Source organism: Doryrhamphus excisus, chromosome 7 (genome assembly GCF_030265055.1).
Source record: "Doryrhamphus excisus isolate RoL2022-K1 chromosome 7, RoL_Dexc_1.0, whole genome shotgun sequence".
Classification (NCBI taxonomy): domain Eukaryota; kingdom Metazoa; phylum Chordata; class Actinopteri; order Syngnathiformes; family Syngnathidae; genus Doryrhamphus; species Doryrhamphus excisus.
Genome location: NC_080472.1, coordinates 23143183 through 23161979, shown reverse-complemented (window position 1 = coordinate 23161979; position 18797 = coordinate 23143183). Strand labels below are relative to the sequence as shown.

General features: G+C 43.1%; 1 protein-coding gene and 1 long non-coding RNA gene across 4 annotated transcripts in view; one reads left to right on the top strand and one right to left on the bottom strand.

The window, feature by feature from the left end:
- Positions 1-1296: 1296 nt before the first annotated feature.
- gal3st4 (galactose-3-O-sulfotransferase 4) lies at positions 1297-13393 on the top strand. 2 transcript variants are annotated; one of them, XM_058078227.1, is made up of 4 exons: positions 1297-1463; positions 5845-5961; positions 8318-8624; positions 9423-13393. In XM_058078227.1, the coding sequence occupies exons 2-4, from the start codon at positions 5846-5848 to the stop codon at positions 10320-10322; spliced, it is 1323 nt and encodes a 440-aa protein (XP_057934210.1). In that variant the 5' UTR covers positions 1297-1463; position 5845; the 3' UTR covers positions 10323-13393. The 2 variants fall into 2 exon arrangements, with proteins under 2 accessions (XP_057934210.1, XP_057934209.1); XM_058078226.1 differs by lacking the exon at positions 1297-1463 and adding an exon at positions 3797-4359.
- Positions 2384-18797, bottom strand: part of LOC131132544 (uncharacterized) — a 37650-nt gene continuing 21236 nt past the window's right edge. The window contains exons 3-4 of one of the 2 annotated variants that reach the window (XR_009130385.1): positions 3053-3175; positions 2384-2965 (exon numbers count right to left, since the gene is read on the bottom strand). This is a non-coding gene — a long non-coding RNA (uncharacterized LOC131132544). Of the gene's footprint in view, positions 2966-3052; positions 3176-4466; positions 5462-18797 lie in introns of those variants that run through there. The other variant, XR_009130384.1, reaches the window with a different exon arrangement.

Below are 18797 nucleotides of genomic sequence, written 5' to 3'. Positions count from 1 at the left end.
ACATTAGCACGGTGGCCGCTGTTCGAATCCCATGGAAGAAACAGCCACGCGTCACAACACCGAGGTAGGTTGGATTGCAAGATTTCTAGCGTGCGTTCCCGATAATGCCTCGCACCACGTCTGGTTCGTACCACCTACGAGTGGGGCGGGGCATCGAACATGGATTGGAATCGGTTGCGACATAATGCTGTACTGTACCTGATGTCAATGCTAGCTTTAGCCAGAGCGCACGTTACTCGATTCACTTGACTTGTTTCCATGGTGACGTCCATTTTGTACCTTGGCTGTTGGACATTGGTCTCCATCGCTTTTATTTCAAGTTTAAATATATCAAAAAATTACAAAATATTATTATATTAGATCATTTTGAAATATATTAAAAAGGATATATTCTAAATCAGTGATTCCCAAAGTTTGGGCTGCGGTCTCCTGGTGGGCCGTGGTGGTACTGCGGGTGGGCCATCAGAGGTCATTAAAAATATGAATCATTTTTGCAAATATAATTTTTTTAAATTATTTTTTATTGTAAAATATTTATTGCATGATTAAAAAATACTTATAGGCCTAAGTAATAACCTTTTGAGTGTTATTGCCCTGTCATAATATTTTAGGAGCCTTATACAGTTTATGATTGGAACATACATCATGCAGTTATGAAAAGTATGAGAATTAATGACATTAAAAGTTTGGGCTTCCTTTATCTCCCTGCTTTCAATCCTCAATCTTTATAATCATAATAATACCAATAATTATTATGGTTATATACTGGTTATTAATACTATCCGTGGAGGAATTCAAGGTCATTGAAAAGTCCTTCATAAAAAGGTCATATTATTTAAAAAAACAAACAAACATGGAGGCAGACATTTCATCCAGGAACTTCGGTCGGCGCCCCCCCCAACCTTTAATGACCCTCCCTCTGAAAAGAATCGTAATCGAGAATCGTTCGGAACCGAAATCGAAAAAAGGAATCTGAATTGGAACCGGAATCGCTCAAATTCAAATGCTGGCCAACCCTGCACATTGTGTGTATATTAATATGTATAGTTTATATATATAAGGAAATATATACGTTCTTATTTACCATCTGCAACAAAAATAATCACAGCAATGAATTAAAAAGATATCTTTTCAGATTTGAAACAGGGCTCCATGATTTATTTAGCCCAGGACAAAGTGCCTAATAATATAAATAAACAATGGCCCAAGTGGGGGACAGGTGGGGGACGGGGGCGGGGCACGGGGGGGGGCGGTATCGTGTTGTCGGAAGAAGAAGGGGGAGGGATTTAACAATCCTGCACTCAGGTTTCAAGCGCTTGCCTGCAATGTTGTGCAGCAGACTGAATGGACCAGAACGCAACATTTATTTATGTTTTCCATATCGCCATATTTGGAAGATGATCCTCGACTCACCGCAATTTCCTTCTCTTCTAATTAACGCTGTTCAATTACTCCAAGACCAGGTAAGGAGTTCATGCTTCTTTCTTTCTATTGGAAGTCATAAGAAGTGAGGAGATGGTGGAGGTTTTGGGGAGGGACCAGGACTGACATGAGATGGAAGAGGGAACATCTAGTTCATAAACGTCTTCTTCTCCTGTTCTAATTCCCACTTATTCCCACTTATCAGCTTACGCTGCAAGCATTAGGTCACGCCAATAATCTTGTTTCACTCAGCCTCAACACAACTCAATTGGCCTCCATGGGGGGGGGGCAACGCTCCTGTAGTTCACTATTAATAGTTACTCTATTGGATGGCTATGCTCCATATTCTAGATATATTCTAGATATATTCTAGATCTGTTCAATGGCTATGCTCCATATTCTAGATATATTCTAGATCTTTTCAATGGCTATGCTCCATATTCTAGATATATTCTAGATCTGTTCAATGGCTATGCTCCATATTCTAGATATATTCTAGATCTTTTCAATGGCTATGCTCCATATTCTTGAAATATATTCTAGATCTTTTCAATGGCTATGCTCCATATTCTAGATGTATTCTAGATCTTTTCAATGGCTATGCTCCATATTCTGGATATGTTCTAGATATATTCTAGATCTTTTCAATGGCTATGCTCCATATTCTAGATGTATTCTAGATCTTTTCAATGGCTATGCTCCATATTCTAGATATATTCTAGATCTTTTCAATGGCTATGCTCCATATTCTAGATGTATTCTAGATCTTTTCAATGGCTATGCTCCATATTCTTGAAATATATTCTAGATCTTTTCAATGGCTATGCTCCATATTCTAGATATATTCTAGATATATTCTAGATCTGTTCAATGGCTATGCTCCATATTCTAGATATATTCTAGATGTATTCTAGATCTTTTCAATGGCTATGCTCCATATTCTAGATATATTCTAGATATATTCTAGATCTTTTCAATGGCTATGCTCCATATTCTAGATATATTCTAGATCTTTTCAATGGCTACGCTCCATATTCTAGATATATTCTAGATATATTCTAGATCTTTTCAATGGCTATGCTCCATATTCTAGACCACTTTGGACATCAATGACTTCTGGACTTGACCCCGACTTTAGTCCAACGACTTAAATATACTTCAGTTTTTGGGTGAGTGTGTTGAGTAAAACGTGTCCCCAGCCCAAGTATTCATCCATTACTACATCCATTACTACATCCATTACTACATCCATTACTACATCCATTACTACGTCCATTACTACATCCATTACTACGTCCATTACTACATCCATTACTACATCCATTACTACGTCCATTACTACGTCCATTACTACATCCATTACTACGTCACTTCCAGCAAGACAGCAGGTTTTCCCTCGGCATGTTTCTTCTAGCGTCGGCTTTAAGAAGGAACAAAGAAGCAAACAGACAAGAAAGAAAGAAGGAAAGTGCTGTGGAGTGGAAGTGATGAACGTGGAGATGAGTGGAGTTCCACGGAGGACAACCTGACCATAATGTAGCAGCTGTGGAAGAAGTCATGGATGTTGGACGGTTAGCATGCTAACTAGTAGGAATGGTCCAAGAACAGAGTAACACAGTACCAGACTTACCTGTGGATGCTGCAGACCTGCCAAGTTCCCGTGAGCGGCGTGCGGATGAAAATCCCGGCATTGGAGGAGATCACTTGGACGCCAGGAAAAATAGTCTTCACTGTGATGAGGACTCATGGGGATCTGGAATAAACAACAACAACCATCACGTCTCCATAACACCTCCAAGGAATGTTGAACTAAACGTCCACGGAGATGAAAATGATGCTTTTTGGGAAGATGGAAGGCGGAATGCTGCAAAGCAGCTCATACGATCCCGGTGAAAGCTGATATTTCGGAATGCCGAGTCCAGATTGCAAAGCAGATAGGAAATGCAGGAGTGAAAAGTACACCTTGGAGGGCGGTTGGGGGGGTCGGGGCTGGACCGGGTCTGCCCGAGACGCGGCCTTTGGATGGATGATGCCAAAGGCATGACTTTAAGATGGAAGGCTATGAAATGATCAGCGCTCCAAGTTTTCTAGATCTTCCGGAACCTGCACCTATTCTGCTGTATTGCTTTGGATTTCGTGCTTCGGGCGAAAACGGTTCCTGTTTTAATGTATTTAATGTCTAACGTTAAACACTTAATGTCTCTTTAATGTATTCCACCCAGGGCCCGCTTCCGGCCACGCCCACCCCTCTGTGGTTGGCCACGCCCGAGTGCGCAGAAAGACTCGGGGTGTTGTGGCGCTAGCTGGAACCCAACTCTATTGGAGTTGGTAAACGGAGTAGGTTTTGAAAACATGCTCAAATGACATGTTAAAACATGTTAACATGTTAAAACATGTTAACATGTTAAAACATGTTAACATGTTAAAACATGTTAACATGTTAAAACAAATAGCATGAAAGCATCGGCATCCACAGTTCTTAGTATCCTGGAAGCAACAATACATTTTTAGCATCATAATCATAATCATCTTGGAAGCCCAGTCACGTGATGCTTATTCCCAAGACAAACAGTACGTGTTTAAAAGCGACAGTACTAATCCTCATACAGGAAGTAGCCGAAGCCACTTCCGGTATCGGGGACCCTTACTTTGGAAGCGACCGGAAGTCTCGCGCCTGGTCGTCTTCGGAGCCGCTCTTCCTATGAGCTGGCAGCCTTGGCGCAGATGCTGTGCACACCAAAAAGGAAGAATTGCGCCGCCTCGCCGACCTCCCGCCATGGCTCCCCAATGTTCGCACCGGCGGCCCGCTGGCTTCCAGCCGCCACGATAGGAAGCCCAACCAGCGAGATGCTCCGAGGTCCCGGCGGCTGCAGACGAACGACACCGCCGCCGATCCCGGTCCGGGGACGTAGCGATGCTTTTGAAACGGAAAGCCAGGTAGCATTTGGTGGATTGGAGGACAAAAACGGGGGCGAAATGGAGAAAAGGCAGAAATGCGATGCGGGGATTGTGTAGCCGAGCGAGGGCGACAGGGTGTGGGTGGACTCCCTGTCACGCCAAGGCCTTTCTTTCTCCGTGGCTTTTGGGGATTTGTTGATAAAATGCGCCGTTTCTTATATTTCGTTTTATCCTTGCTTATCTTAAATCTGTGTTACAAAAATACCTTTACTGTGTGACGTAATAATAATAATAATAATAATAATAATGCATGTTGCAAAAGCACACATGATAATGGAGCATTTGGAGGATGATCTATTTTCATTTATTTCCAACATTCATCATTAATTTGGTAATCAGGCCATGAAAACGTAGGCTTGTCCATTGATGAGGTTGCATGAAATAATAGCACTAAGCAGTTATGGATTATGGATTATAGATCAGAGGTGTTTGGGCATCATTGTCCATCCAGGAAAACCCGCCATTTTTACGCCAAGCGGCTTTTACACAGAAACATGAGCAATGGCGAGTTGTGTCCGCTTTCACACAGTGACAAACTGTCAACAAAGCATTTTAAAAATGCAGCATCAGCAAATCTAATATTTATCCGTTTGTGCCATTTTTCATTTACATTTTCAATCCTAAAATCATAATATTGCAAACAAAAACTATGAGATTAAAAAAAAACTTGTAATATGAAGACAAAAAAGTCATATTCTGGTAAAACATTAAAACTGAATGATTGAATAAAGTCTCAAAAATTCAAAAGTGAAGACTTTTGGCCAACAATTTGCAAACCAGACATATTATAAAATCACGTTACAAGAAAAAACAGGCAGATTTAGGACAGTAGTTGTAATATGAGGAGGGATTGGGAGTGACCAGGATGGATAGGATCAGGAAGGACATTGCATGTTCGAGGCCTTGGAGATAAAGTCCTTCAGGCCAGACTGAGATGGTCGGGACATGTCCAGAGGAGAGCTAGTGGACATATTGGTAGAAGGATGCTGCCGGGTAGGAGGTGTAGAGGAAGACCCAAGAGGAGCTCTATGGATGTAGGAAGGCAGGGTTGGATGGAGGAGACTGATTGGCTGTGGGACCCCTGGAGGGAAAAGCCGAGCGAGAAAGAGGAAGTGGTAAAACGAGGAGGCCAAAAGGCTGTAATGCCAATCAAGCAGTAAAAAAAGTCCGATTTTCCAGAAAAGGTGACAGACAAGATGTCATATCAAGTCTAAACATTATGAGGAAAAAGCTGTAATGTTATATCAGAGAAAGTTGCAATATTGATAAGTCGCAAATGAAATGTAAAGTCGTCATATTCCCCAAAAGTTAGGATAATAGATAGGAGACAAAAGTCATAACGTTATGAGAATAATAAATAGAAAGAAATAGTCTGATGCTTTGAGACAAAGTTCCTTTAAAGTCTGTTATGACTATGGCTCGTCGTCATGACAACGTAAGCGATGCTGTGAATCTTCCCATCAGGATGTTGGGGTGGCTGATGTGTCGTCGTGTGGGGCCCATGTGGATGTGGAACATCTTGCTCGTCTTCGGGGTCATCGCCTTCGCCAGCCAACTGCTAGGACTCATCTTCAACAAGAGGTCAAACCACCATATTCTTTTTGTTTTCATAACCACGTCCATTCCCATTCCCATTCCCAAATACTACTAGTTCCTTTTTTCACATCTTGACCCTTGTTGGCCTGCTTAGAAGACACCATATCTGATCTGGAAAACTCTAGTTTGGGGTATATAAATCATAACAATATGACTTTTTCCACAGCCTGGAAATATTTCTCTTATTTAAGGAATCATATATATATATATATATATATATATATATATATATATATATATATATATATATATATATATATATATATATATATATATATATATATATATATATATATATATATATATATATATATATATATATATATATATATATATATATATATATATATATATATATATATATATATATATATACCGCTCACAAAATAAAGGGAACACTAAAGTAAGACGTTGTAGATCTGAATGAATGAAATATGTTTATGAAATATTGAGTTCTTTCCAGTTGAATGTGCTTATAACAAAATGACAATCAATCAATCAATCAATGTATCACCAACCAATCAAATGCATCAACCCATGGAGGTCTGGATTTGGACTTATAGTCCCAATCAAAGTGGCAAACACCACAGGCTGATCCAACATCCGAGTATTTCATTCCAAAGTATTTCATAAACATATTTCATTCATTGAGATCTCCAACTGTATTTTAGTGAGCGCTGTATTTTGTCTGAGTTGGAGGGAACTTTGGGCCATCAAAGTAGAACATCAGTCACCAAGTCTCAAGTCTGGAATAAGTCTCAAGTGAAGGTGTACAGATCCAAGTTGAGTCAGTCTGAAGTCCTGGGCTTGAATTAGAGTCCTCACAAGTCCTAAAGACTATTTGATGCCTCCCAAACAAAAGAGCAGTCTGCATGAGAACATTGTCGTGTATGTCCTTTATTGTTTCGCCGCACCATTTGCCAAAGTATGTATCAGCTCCGTAGGGAAGTTTCAGACGGATTTTATTTGCTTTTTCCAAGCCGCTCGAAGCCCCCGGACTATGCAGCTTGACTCCAGACGTGTCAACAAGGCGACTAGTTGACAAATTCCAATGTGTTGCAGACTTCCTCCTCTTTTATGTCAACTTTTCCATGGAATTGTCTTGGCGAAGAGCAGGCGTATATTTCTCATGCTTGCACTTCCATTTCAGTAGAAACTGCATGTTGATGCATGAGGATCGTAAACAAGGTGGTAGGCGTCATCTACCGAGCTGGTAGAGTCCTGAGCTGGGATGCTGGAATAGTAGAACTCTCCAAAAGATGTTTCCCGTCCTCCATCATGAGGACATAGATGTTCTGTCCTTGTCACTTTGGCTCCCACATTCCAGCCAATATGGCGGCAAGCCAAAGTGTCCTCCTGCGATGCCAGTGGCAGGAACGCCGTGGACTATGTAGGCCGATTGTTCCAGCCCAGATAATTAGCCCCCATCGTTTGCTAGACGTTAGCTCTCACATGAACTGGCTCGTGTCGCAGTGTTGTAATCCGCATGAAGACACCGTGGAAGACGTACGCCGCTTCCATGGTGCCGTCATCCTCAAGGAGACAAAATGGCTGTGTGGTCTTAACCTTGTCAGGGTTTGTGATGCAACTTTAGTCCTCTTTGGAACGCATATTGTTTGGATTAGCAAAAGGATCTTTAGTGACCCCACAACTAGCCGTTGTGTCGGCCATCAAGGAACGGGTCAAAAGAACTAGTTCTTTTTTTTGAACGGAATGAACGAGGTCACCGCCCCTAAAATACCCGTTCGGTATGTTCAGTTGCAAATCCTTTTTTTGATTGGCTGGAGAGTCAGTTCACCGTTCCTTTTGCAGGGCGGGACTATCTGCGTATTTGACTGTCTTCTCCTATCATGGCGCCTTGCTCTGAGGGTGGGTGGGGTTAGCTGACGGAAAGACCAAGGCCAAGAGATTGGCCGACACTGTCGGTGATCTCGTTCATTCCGTTCACAAAAAAGAACTGGTTCTTTTGACCCGTTCGTTCATGGCCGACACGCCGCTCGTCATCACGTGTTGTTGGGCTGCTGAGTCGGAACGAACGTGAACACGAGTGAACGGACGGACTCGACACGGCTGACCGGGTCCTTGCACAGGGGGGACCACAGGCTAACCACCAATTGGCCCAAATGAACGGATCTTTTTACTGAATGAACCGGAATGATCGGGTTCACTGAAATGAAAGGTTTTGCCCACCACTGCTAGCCGCTAACGTTAGCATCAGATTGATGGAATTTATTGTTTGACTTATCTGACCGGTCGGAAGACGCCCGGCGTGGCGGATCCAAACACGGCGGATCTCGTAACATTCCAACTTTATTCTCGTACTTTTTCATGTACTGTTCAGCTTCAGCAGCATCCAGCGGGCCGCCCAGTCCGTCTTATCATCCCCCGACTCCGAGGGTCCTTCCCTGGGCCCGTGTAGTCCCCACACCCACATCATGTTCCTGAAGACCCACAAGACGGCCAGCAGCACCGTGACCAACATCCTCTATCGCTTCGGGGAGGAGCACCACCTCCGCTTCGCCCTGCCGCTCGGCTACCAGCTGGGCTACCCCCTGCCCTTCGTCGCCGACAGGGTCAAAGGTTACCAGTCAGCCGGCGCTCAGGAGTTCCACATCATGGCCAACCATCTGAGGTTTAAGAAAACTGAGGTCAGTGAAGGGAGCAGCGCGGCCGAGAAAAAGAAAGTTGATAAAAGTGGTCGAGTGGAACCGCTCTACCGCCACTATACCACCGCTCTAACACTCTACTACTCTACCACTCTAGTACCACTCTACCGCCACTCTACCACCACTCTAGTACCACTCTACCACCACTCTAACACTCTAACACCACTCTACCACCACACTACCACCACACTACCACTCTACCACCACTCTAGTACCACTCTACCACCACTCTAACACTCTACTACTCTACCACTCTACCACTCCACTACCACTCTACTACCACCACACTACCACTCTACTACTCTACCACTCTACCACCACTCTACTACCACTCTACCACCACTCTAGTACCACTCTACTACCACCACACTACCACTCTACTACTCTACCACTCTACCACCACTCTACTACCATTCTACCACCACTCTAGTACCACTCTACTACCACTCTACTACCACCATTCTACCACTCTAGTACTCTACCACTCTACTACTCTACCACTCTACCACCACTCTACCACCACTCTACCACCACTCTACCACACTACCACCACACTACCACCACTCTACCACCACTCTACCACCACTCTACCACCACTCTACCACCACTCTACCACCACTCTAGTACCACTCTACCACCACTCTACCACTCTACCACCACTCTACCACCACTCTACCACCACTCTACCACCACTCTACTATTTTAGTCATTTCCTGGTCCTGAATTGTTGCTGCGTAAGTAAAAGCGACGTAGCGTTTTCCCCTGCTTTGTGTCTTCCAGGTGGAAAAGGTGATGCCCAGAGACACCTTCTACTTCTCCATAATGCGGGATCCCGTGGCGATTGCGGAATCCTCCTTCGATTACTACAAAGTAGCCACTCCGGCATTTTGGAAGGCCAAAACCTTGGGCGATTTTGCCGACGATCCGTGGAGATACTACAACCCTCGTGCCAGGAACAACCACTACGCCCGCAACTTGCTGTGGTTCGACTTCGGGTTGGACCACAACGCCAACTTTTCCGTCAGCTTGGCACGTCGCGGAGAGGCGCTGATCCGGCGCACCTTCAAGTTGGTCCTGATGACGGAGTTCTTCGACCAGTCCATGATCCTCCTCAGACACGCCCTCTGCTGGCCTCTGGATGCCGTCGTCTCCTTTAGCCTGAACGCTAGGCAGCGCAAGATGGGCGAACGCGGCAGCGGGAGCGGGCGTTCCCAAAGCAATCCGGTCCTAACGGAGGACCAGCAGGACAAGCTGTGCCAGTGGAATGCCTTTGACTGTTTTATATACGACTCCTTCAACCGGACCTTCTGGGAGAAAGTGGACAAGTTCGGCAAGTCCCGCATGGAAGAGGAAGTGGGTCTCCTCCGGAAGCGGCGAGAAGCGCTCACGCGGTTGTGTCTCAGGGACGGCGGCAAGCCCGTAGAGGCCCACCACATCCGGGATAAAACCATACGGCCGTACCAGAGCGGACTGGTGAAGATCCTGGGATACGAGCTGCAACCGGGTTTGGACAATTCCACCAGGATGGCGTGTCTGAGGATGATCCGACCCGAGCTCCAGTACAAGGACTTGCTGGACGCCAAACAGTTCCCACGAACTCGAAAACAGCAGTCGGACCAGCGGATTCGCGTGGATCCTGGACCGATGAAGACCGGAAGAGGAAAGTTTGAACCAGTTTGAGCCAAAAAACTAAACAAAAGCCTCTTTTGCACTTCCTTGTCGTACGTTTGCCTCGCGTCCTTCTTGTCCTTTGGGGATGCTGACAAGACCGAGGGACTTTTATGGTACTCACCTTATTGGTATTGTTATTATTATTATTATTATTATTATTATTATTATTATTATGGCATAGGTACTGTCATTAGGGTTCATCCTGGGGGGGGGGCTCTTTTATCACCATGCTAGCTATGTCGATAAGCTCATCCCACCCAGATTACGTCTAGGTGAATATAGGGGTGTTACTTCCTGTTTACAGGGCTCCAATCATGGATTTAGAAAATGTGGTTTTCTGTACTCTAACTAGGACTTTCCATTTAGGGGTGTAAGGATTCATGTTGCTTACGTCGGCAACTACGGAATCGAATCATTCTTACCAGTCGGGCCTGGAACCGATTAACAGTGATAAACGAGGGACGACTAGACGGGGAATTTTGGTTTTGTTGAGCCGCATGATGAGCACAAAGTCCGGGTACGTCCAGCCACTTTGGCGGTCCAGGCCTCGGGCGTATTCAACGTCGTAACCAAGGGAGCCACACTCACCCAAACGAGGAGGCCCAGGGGCCGAACCCGCGCTGCCCCAGCATGTACACTCGACATGAACTATGACCCATATTGAAACATTTAGTTGTCGTGGTAACCAAGTTGCAACACAACACAAATGACTGATGGACGCCATTTTAGAAAGACTTTGTTGTTAGCAAGGATCCATGCTAGCCCGGCTATAGTTGCCTTCTGATGCGTAGAGCAGGACCAAGACAAGACCAAGACCAAGACTTTTGTTGACGGTTGTCCAAGTGTTGGATTATCTCCGTGCTCGTGGTTCCCAACTGAGGATGGACCGGGTCCAGGTTTCCATGTTTGGTTGGAAAGTGCCTGCGTAGCTTGTTCCTTTGAAACGCCGTTCACTTGGCTACAAAGTCAACGCTTCGGCTTTCCCACGGCATTTTCCATAAATGCACATTTTGTAGTCCCGTCTCCGTGAAAAGCCTCCATTCCCGGGAACGTCTACCGCTTCCTCTTTGTGACGCCTCGTTGTCTCCCCCCGCAGGGCAGCGGGAGTACTGCTGAGTTTCAATGGTTTCATTATTTGGGTGATGCTTGGTGGCCAACATGCGGGTGGCCAACATGCGGCTGGCCACCGGTGGAATAGCCGTGTCCTCAGCTTTTACTTCAAGCGTAATAATACTGCGTAATAATACTACAACACCTCTAAAAGTCAGACAAAAGTTGGAAATATTTCATGGAAAAAAATCTTCTGCTGTAAATCTTCCACAAATATTGGCCAATTAGGGCCACACCGACAACACCAAAGAATGGTCCTTGCCACCACCCATGAGCGTTTCAAAAAAACGATTTTTTCAGACAAAATTATCCGATCCATTTGCAAGAATTCCCATTGTGGTTGATGGAAATGAAGGCGTTGCATCACCAGCAAAACGTCCCAAAGTTGGGGGATAAGATTGTGATCCCTAACCCCCCTAAAGTGAAAAGAATCCATAAAAATATCAAAGTTGTGAGTACGAAGCCACAGCAACACGAGAAATACGGAATGCCATTAAGTCTTTGCAAAGTGGGCCAGCCTGCGTCCGGCAGCGTTACCAGGAACCAAGTCTGTGTTACATCAAGTTGACTTTTCACAAGGAAACGTTTTTTAATGTTTCATACATTTCTGGTTATTATGACAGAAACCCTGGAAAAACTCTGAGAAAAAGCTGACTATTAGTATTATAATACAAGTATTGCCATAGTATTACAAGAATGAATGTCATAGTGTTCCAATGAGTGTGCAGATTGTGTGTAATCCCAGTAATCCCAATATTACAACAAACAAGTCAAGTCTCAACTTGTAGTCCCGGAATAAAGTCGGTACGACAGGAAGCCAGTCGTACGGTTATGAGAAGAAATTGTTCAATCCTTAAATAAGCTTTGTCGTTTCGGTATATATATATATATATATATATATATATACATCACAGATGGGTTCCACTCAACAAGAAAAGTGTGATGACGACCATAGAACTGAAAATTCTGTGGTGTTGCTTTCCTGGGTGTTGATCATGCTACTTTTTTTAAGCTCATATTTTGTCTTACACTACAAGTGTATTTACCTGTTTATGTCAAAAGGTACTTTATAAAAGGTACTTTTCAATTTATTTAAATTACAGATAAGAATTTAATTACAGAAAAATATGTTGATATAGGATTTTTTTGGGGGTGGGGGGGGTGATTTAATGGATACTGCATAAAATATTTCCTCAAATAGTGTCTTGTTTTTAGATGCCACGCCTTAATTGAATCACTTTTTATTGTAGTATTATATGCATTATATATTATTTAAAAATACGTTAAAAAAATATCCGTTCATTCATAATTAGATTTTCATCCAAATGTTAATTGATGAATACCTTTTTTTATAATAGTTTTATATTATTATTTGTCATTTTTAAGTTTTAGCTAATCCACTTAAACTCATTTGTATGAAGGCAATTTCTGACAAATATTTAAGACATACTATGATGTATTATGTATTTGAATTTGGTATTGACGTGCGTAGAGATTATTTTAAAAATATGTTGAACCAAATATTATTAGGAAAGAACATTACTTAAAGCAGGTATTCCTTGGTACTCTCTGCAGTTGAGTAAATAAAAGTTGGTCACTATTTGAGGGAAATATTGGTGATTGGTAAATGATCAATGATTGGTCAAACAAGCTTTAATGAAAGGGACATTGATTTTTTTTAAGCTTTGCTTTACTGACAAAAACCCTAAAAATACATTTATTATTTTTCATGAAAAATGATGGAATAGTTTATTTCAACAAAATAATTGGAGATATTTCCATATGAAAACTGACTTGCTCCATCGTGTGACCGACCAGCCTTCCAATTGTCTTCTTCCTCCATTTTACGTACCAACAGCAAACACGAGGCTTCAACCTTACTTGAAACTTCTTGTAGGATTTTGTAGTCCATGAAAACTTTGGTGTGCATCATCTGATTTCTTGAACAAAATAAAAGGCAAACCACTTCACTCCATGTCTTTCTTTTGGGGACGCCAAAGCGCCGCGCATCGTGTATACGTTCGTGCTGCATTCATGCTGCTCTGTAACCTGCCCGACAACATCTTCATGATCGCCACACCTTTGGGAAAATACTCGGTGTTCCACCTGCGGGCCGCTGCGTGGAAACACCTCGGATTTTGTTCTAAATTCTTGGCCTGCTTCCACGTCGGAAAGCCAGTTTGGCCGGTTTGTTCGTGCGTTAGTGACGCCGAACTGCGGTTCACTCATTTTCGTCACGCAGATTTTTCCACCAGATGTGATCTTGCTAGACCTCCAGGCTTCCAGGTGGGTGCAGCCAATGCTAAAAAGATGCTAAACTCCAGCAAGCTAGCGAGTAAGAAGGGATGAAAACGAGTGGAAAAGCTGGACCAAGTAAAAAGCGGAAGACCGCCCACTAACATACGGAGTGGGAGGAGGACTTCCTTTTCACGATGGTGCGTTTGCACTTGGAGATGCTCTGGACATGCAAGCTCCACACAAGATGACCTCACGAAGAATCGAACCCAGGTCTTCCCGACCTCCTGACTGTGTGGCCAACATGCTAACCACTCATCCAACATGCTAACCACTCATCCAACATGCTAACCACTCATCCAACATGCTAACCACTCATCCCACATGCTAACCACTCATCCAACATGCTAACCACTCATCCAACATGCTAACCACTCATCCAACATGCTAACCACTCGTCCAACATGCTAACCACTCGTCCAACATGCTAACCACTCATCCAACATGCTAACCACTCGTCCAACATGCTAACCACTCGTCCAACATGCTAACCACTCGTCCAACATGCTAACCACTCGTCCAACATGCTAACCACTCATCCAACATGCTAACCACTCGTCCAACATGCTAACCACTCGTCCAACATGCTAACCACTCGTCCAACATGCTAACCACTCGTCCAACATGCTAACCACTCATCCAACATGCTAACCACTCGTCCAACATGCTAACCACTCGTCCAACATGCTAACCACTCGTCCAACATGCTAACCACTCGTCCAACATGCTAACCACTCATCCAACATGCTAACCACTCATCCAACATGCTAACCACTCGTCCAACATGCTAACCACTCGTCCAACATGCTAACCACTCATCCAACATGCTAATCACTCGTCCAACATGCTAACCACTCGTCCAACATGCTAACCACTCGTCCAACATGCTAACCACTCATCCAACATGCTAATCACTCGTCCAACATGCTAACCACTCGTCCAACATGCTAACCACTCGTCCAACATGCTAACCACTCATCCAACATGCTAACCACTCGTCCAACATGCTAACCACTCGTCCAACATGCTAACCACTCGTCCAACATGCTAACCACTCGTCCAACATGCTAACCACTCGTCCAACATGCTAACCACTCGTCCAACATGCTAACCACTCGTCCAACATGCTAACCACTCATCCAACATGCTAACCACTCATCCAACATGCTAACCACTCATCCAACATGCTAACCACTCGTCCAACATGCTAACCACTCGTCCAACATGCTAACCACTCGTCCAACATGCTAACCACTCATCCAACATGCTAACCACTCGTCCAACATGCTAACCACTCGTCCAACATGCTAACCACTCATCCAACATGCTAACCACTCGTCCAACATGCTAACCACTCATCCAACATGCTAACCACTCATCCAACATGCTAACCACTCATCCAACATGCTAACCACTCATCCAACATGCTAACCACTCGTCCAACATGCTAACCACTCATCCAACATGCTAACCACTCATCCAACATGCTAACCACTCATCCAACATGCTAACCACTCATCCAACATGCTAACCACTCGTCCAACATGCTAACCACTCATCCAACATGCTAACCACTCATCCAACATGCTAACCACTCATCCAACATGCTAACCACTCGTCCAACATGCTAACCACTCATCCAACATGCTAACCACTTTCTATAATCAACAATTCCAAGACACGTTTGCTATTATTATTATTTATTTTAATTATTTAAATTATTTGGGCAATTTACTGTTCACGCTGCACTTTACATTATGTTGTTCATATTTGGTGTCTATTCTATCTATTTATTCTCCACATTATTATTATTATTATTATTTATTATTACTTATCTTCTTTTTGTCTGTTATTATATGGGAGCCAGGCAACGACATTTTGTTGGCAATTTCACTACTGTGTTTTTGTGCAATGACAATAAAGGGAGTCTATCTATCTATCTATCTATCTATCTATCTATCTATCTATCTATCTATCTATCTATCTATCTATCTATCTATCTATCTATCTATCTATCTATCTATCTATCTATCTATCTATCTATCTATCTATAATTTGACCCTAGTAAATACAATGCACTTAGTCTGACTTGCACTTCCTGTTTGCAGCCAGGTGGGGTCGCTGTGGTGCCAGTAGAGGCTTCTCTCCAACATTACTGTTGCTTTATTTCATGCAAGGATTCTCTCTTGCTTTCTGTCATGCTGAACATTTGCTGATCATTTCTCTTTATTATTTATTTACACGGCCAGGAAGCGACGTCCCGTGTTTACGCTTTGTTGCATAGACGTACCGTATGTTTATTGCTCATAAGATTGGGAGTTTTTTTCCTGCTAAAATACAACTTAAAAATATAATATTTTGAATTTATTCTCATAAAACTAAATGTATTTTGTCAATTTCTGCTTAGTTTTTGAAGATTTTTTTCTTGTAAATATTACGAGGATAAACTTTTAATTTTCAGGAAAAATATCATCATGCCACTAGCACAAAGTTTAAATATTAATCTGGAAAAATCCAACACCAAAAATATTCTAATACTAATATTACTAATATTACTAATACTGTACCTTTGGCCACCCCCACAGTGCTATTCCCAGCCACTAGGGGGCTCCAAAGTCAATGCACAGCAGCGACTGAAGACAATGGCCATCCCAGGCTTGACCCCTCTGCCCCCCCCAAGGAGGAAAAGGAAGGTGCAGATCATGAAGCACCCCCCCCCCCCCCCACCACCAAACTTCAATCCTCCACATACGCCAGAGGTCAGAGGTCAGCTTCCACCCCGCAGGAAGACTGGCAGGAAACGTGACGGGATGTACGGCGTCACAACGCTCTGACCTCACCGCCACTCACAGGCAACGAGGGTCCGAGGAAGCGACCCCCCCCCCCCCCAGAAAGGCACCAACTGCGGACGGATGAGCCAACAAGACTTGGCCCGGTGGTGCGTTCAATGGCGTGTCCTGTGACACTAGCCATTGTGGGTCTAGCCATTGTAGCGCTAAAGGTCGGTTAACGAGGAAGCAAAACTCCCCAAACGTTATCTGTCACTTTCAGATTCACCGTCTTAGATTGATTGATTGACGCAAAAAAACACAATCATCCTTTCTCTGCCCCCACGCCGCTTTTCCATGCTTTTCCATGCTTTTCCATGCTTTTCCATGCTTTTCCATGCTTTTCCATGCTTTTCCATGCTCTTCCACTCGTAAATAGTCTGCCATACGATATGCTAGCGATACAACAGTCAGCATAAACAAATATACTGGTAAAAAATAGTGTGTGCTATATATTAGCATGCTAATATATCCTTGTTTTTAGCCAATTGAATGAAGTATAACTGTTAGCTCTGCTAGCTAACATTCCTAAAACCATACTATGCCTAATATATTTCTATAAAACATCGTAGAGGCCCCGTATATCACGTATGATATATTTTAGCAACACTAGCATAGCTATGCTAAAGTGGGAACATTTCAGGGAACAGCGGCATCATGCAAGGTGCGCCACTTTGAAAACAGGGTGAATCTCAGAAATGTTTAGAGGGGTGTGCGGGGGGGGGGGGGGGGGGGGGGGGGGGGGCTACAGTATTTATAAAGTGTAGGCCCACCCGGCCCGGCATGCTCAGGATGCTTGGAGTGTTAGCAGAAGCGGCACCGAGCGGAAAAACAGCGGCAGCATTCCTTCGCCAACGACGCTCCAACTTTCACATGTTCACTCGACGTGTTGAACTTTGACCCCTTTTACCTCTTAATATTATGGCTTTATTCTTGCTAAATCAATGCTGCATTTTCTATTAAAAAAAAAAAACAATCCAATATTTTTGCTTTAATATTTGACCTCACAGGATTAAATATTCTCACTTTATTCTCATTTGATTACTGCAGGGTTTTTTTTTAATTTTGCTGTAATTTTTTAAAAAGTTTTCAGGTTTAAAAATATTATGAATTTATTGACATAATATTATATTTTCCCAAACTTAATTACTACGTTATTTATTTTTAAAATCATATTACAACTTTATGCTACTAAAATAATGTGATTTTTCCTCATAATATTACCAATTTATTCTTGTAAAAAAAATACATTTTTATTTTTTTCTCTGAATATTATTTGGACTTTATTGTTATATTACAGCTGTAAACAATAATTGATTATGACTTGAATATTGGACTGTCACAGGCAGCCTCAGAGGACACAAGCGGCCACGAGTCGTTCATTAAAGCCGAGCACTCACTGTCGTCGTCGTAAACATTAATGGCCGCTCATGACGCCATCCGCCATCAAGGTCGCTTCCAAAGGCAATCTGCAGGGGGCGGCGGTGAGCTCGGATGATAAGTCAATTAGGTTTTCATCTCCTCTTCATCCTCCACCACGCCCTGGATGCCCCCCGGAGCCCCTCCCCCCGGCGTCCCCCTGCAGTGATGACGTCACAGAGCAGCCTGGACCGTTCTCGCTCCCCGCTCTCCCAGTCGGGGGCGGCGGGAGAATGGCGGCCTTCGGCAGACAGAGGCCCGCTTGTGCTGTCACGGTCATAATGGCGGCGGGACAATACGTGCAAACATCTGTGGCTGACCGCCACATCCGCCAGCCGGCTTAGCGACGCTCGGATCGACCGCCTCGGGAAAAAACGTCCGGCTGCAGCATCTCCTCGACGCAAGCGTGTACGCTTATATTTATTATTATATATATTATATATAATAATATTATATATTATTATATATATATATATACATTATAATGTCTTCCAAATCATCAATGATACTTTTTATGCTTACAATAAAACGCATACAAAGAAATACATTTTCCTACAAATAAAAAGCAAGGAAAAAATTTTTCATTTTTTGTCATTTTCTGCACATTTATTATATGTATTTTCTATTTTTATTTATTATTATTATTTTATTATTATAGCTAAATGAATGCCTCATTGGCAATATTATTATTACTACAGCTTCGTTCTTTTCATATTACAAACTGCATTTATAATATTTTTATCACATATAAACGAGATTTGTCATTATTATTTTATTATCATATATGATTTATTATTAATTATTTAAGAGTTAATTTGTTCTTATTAAGCTA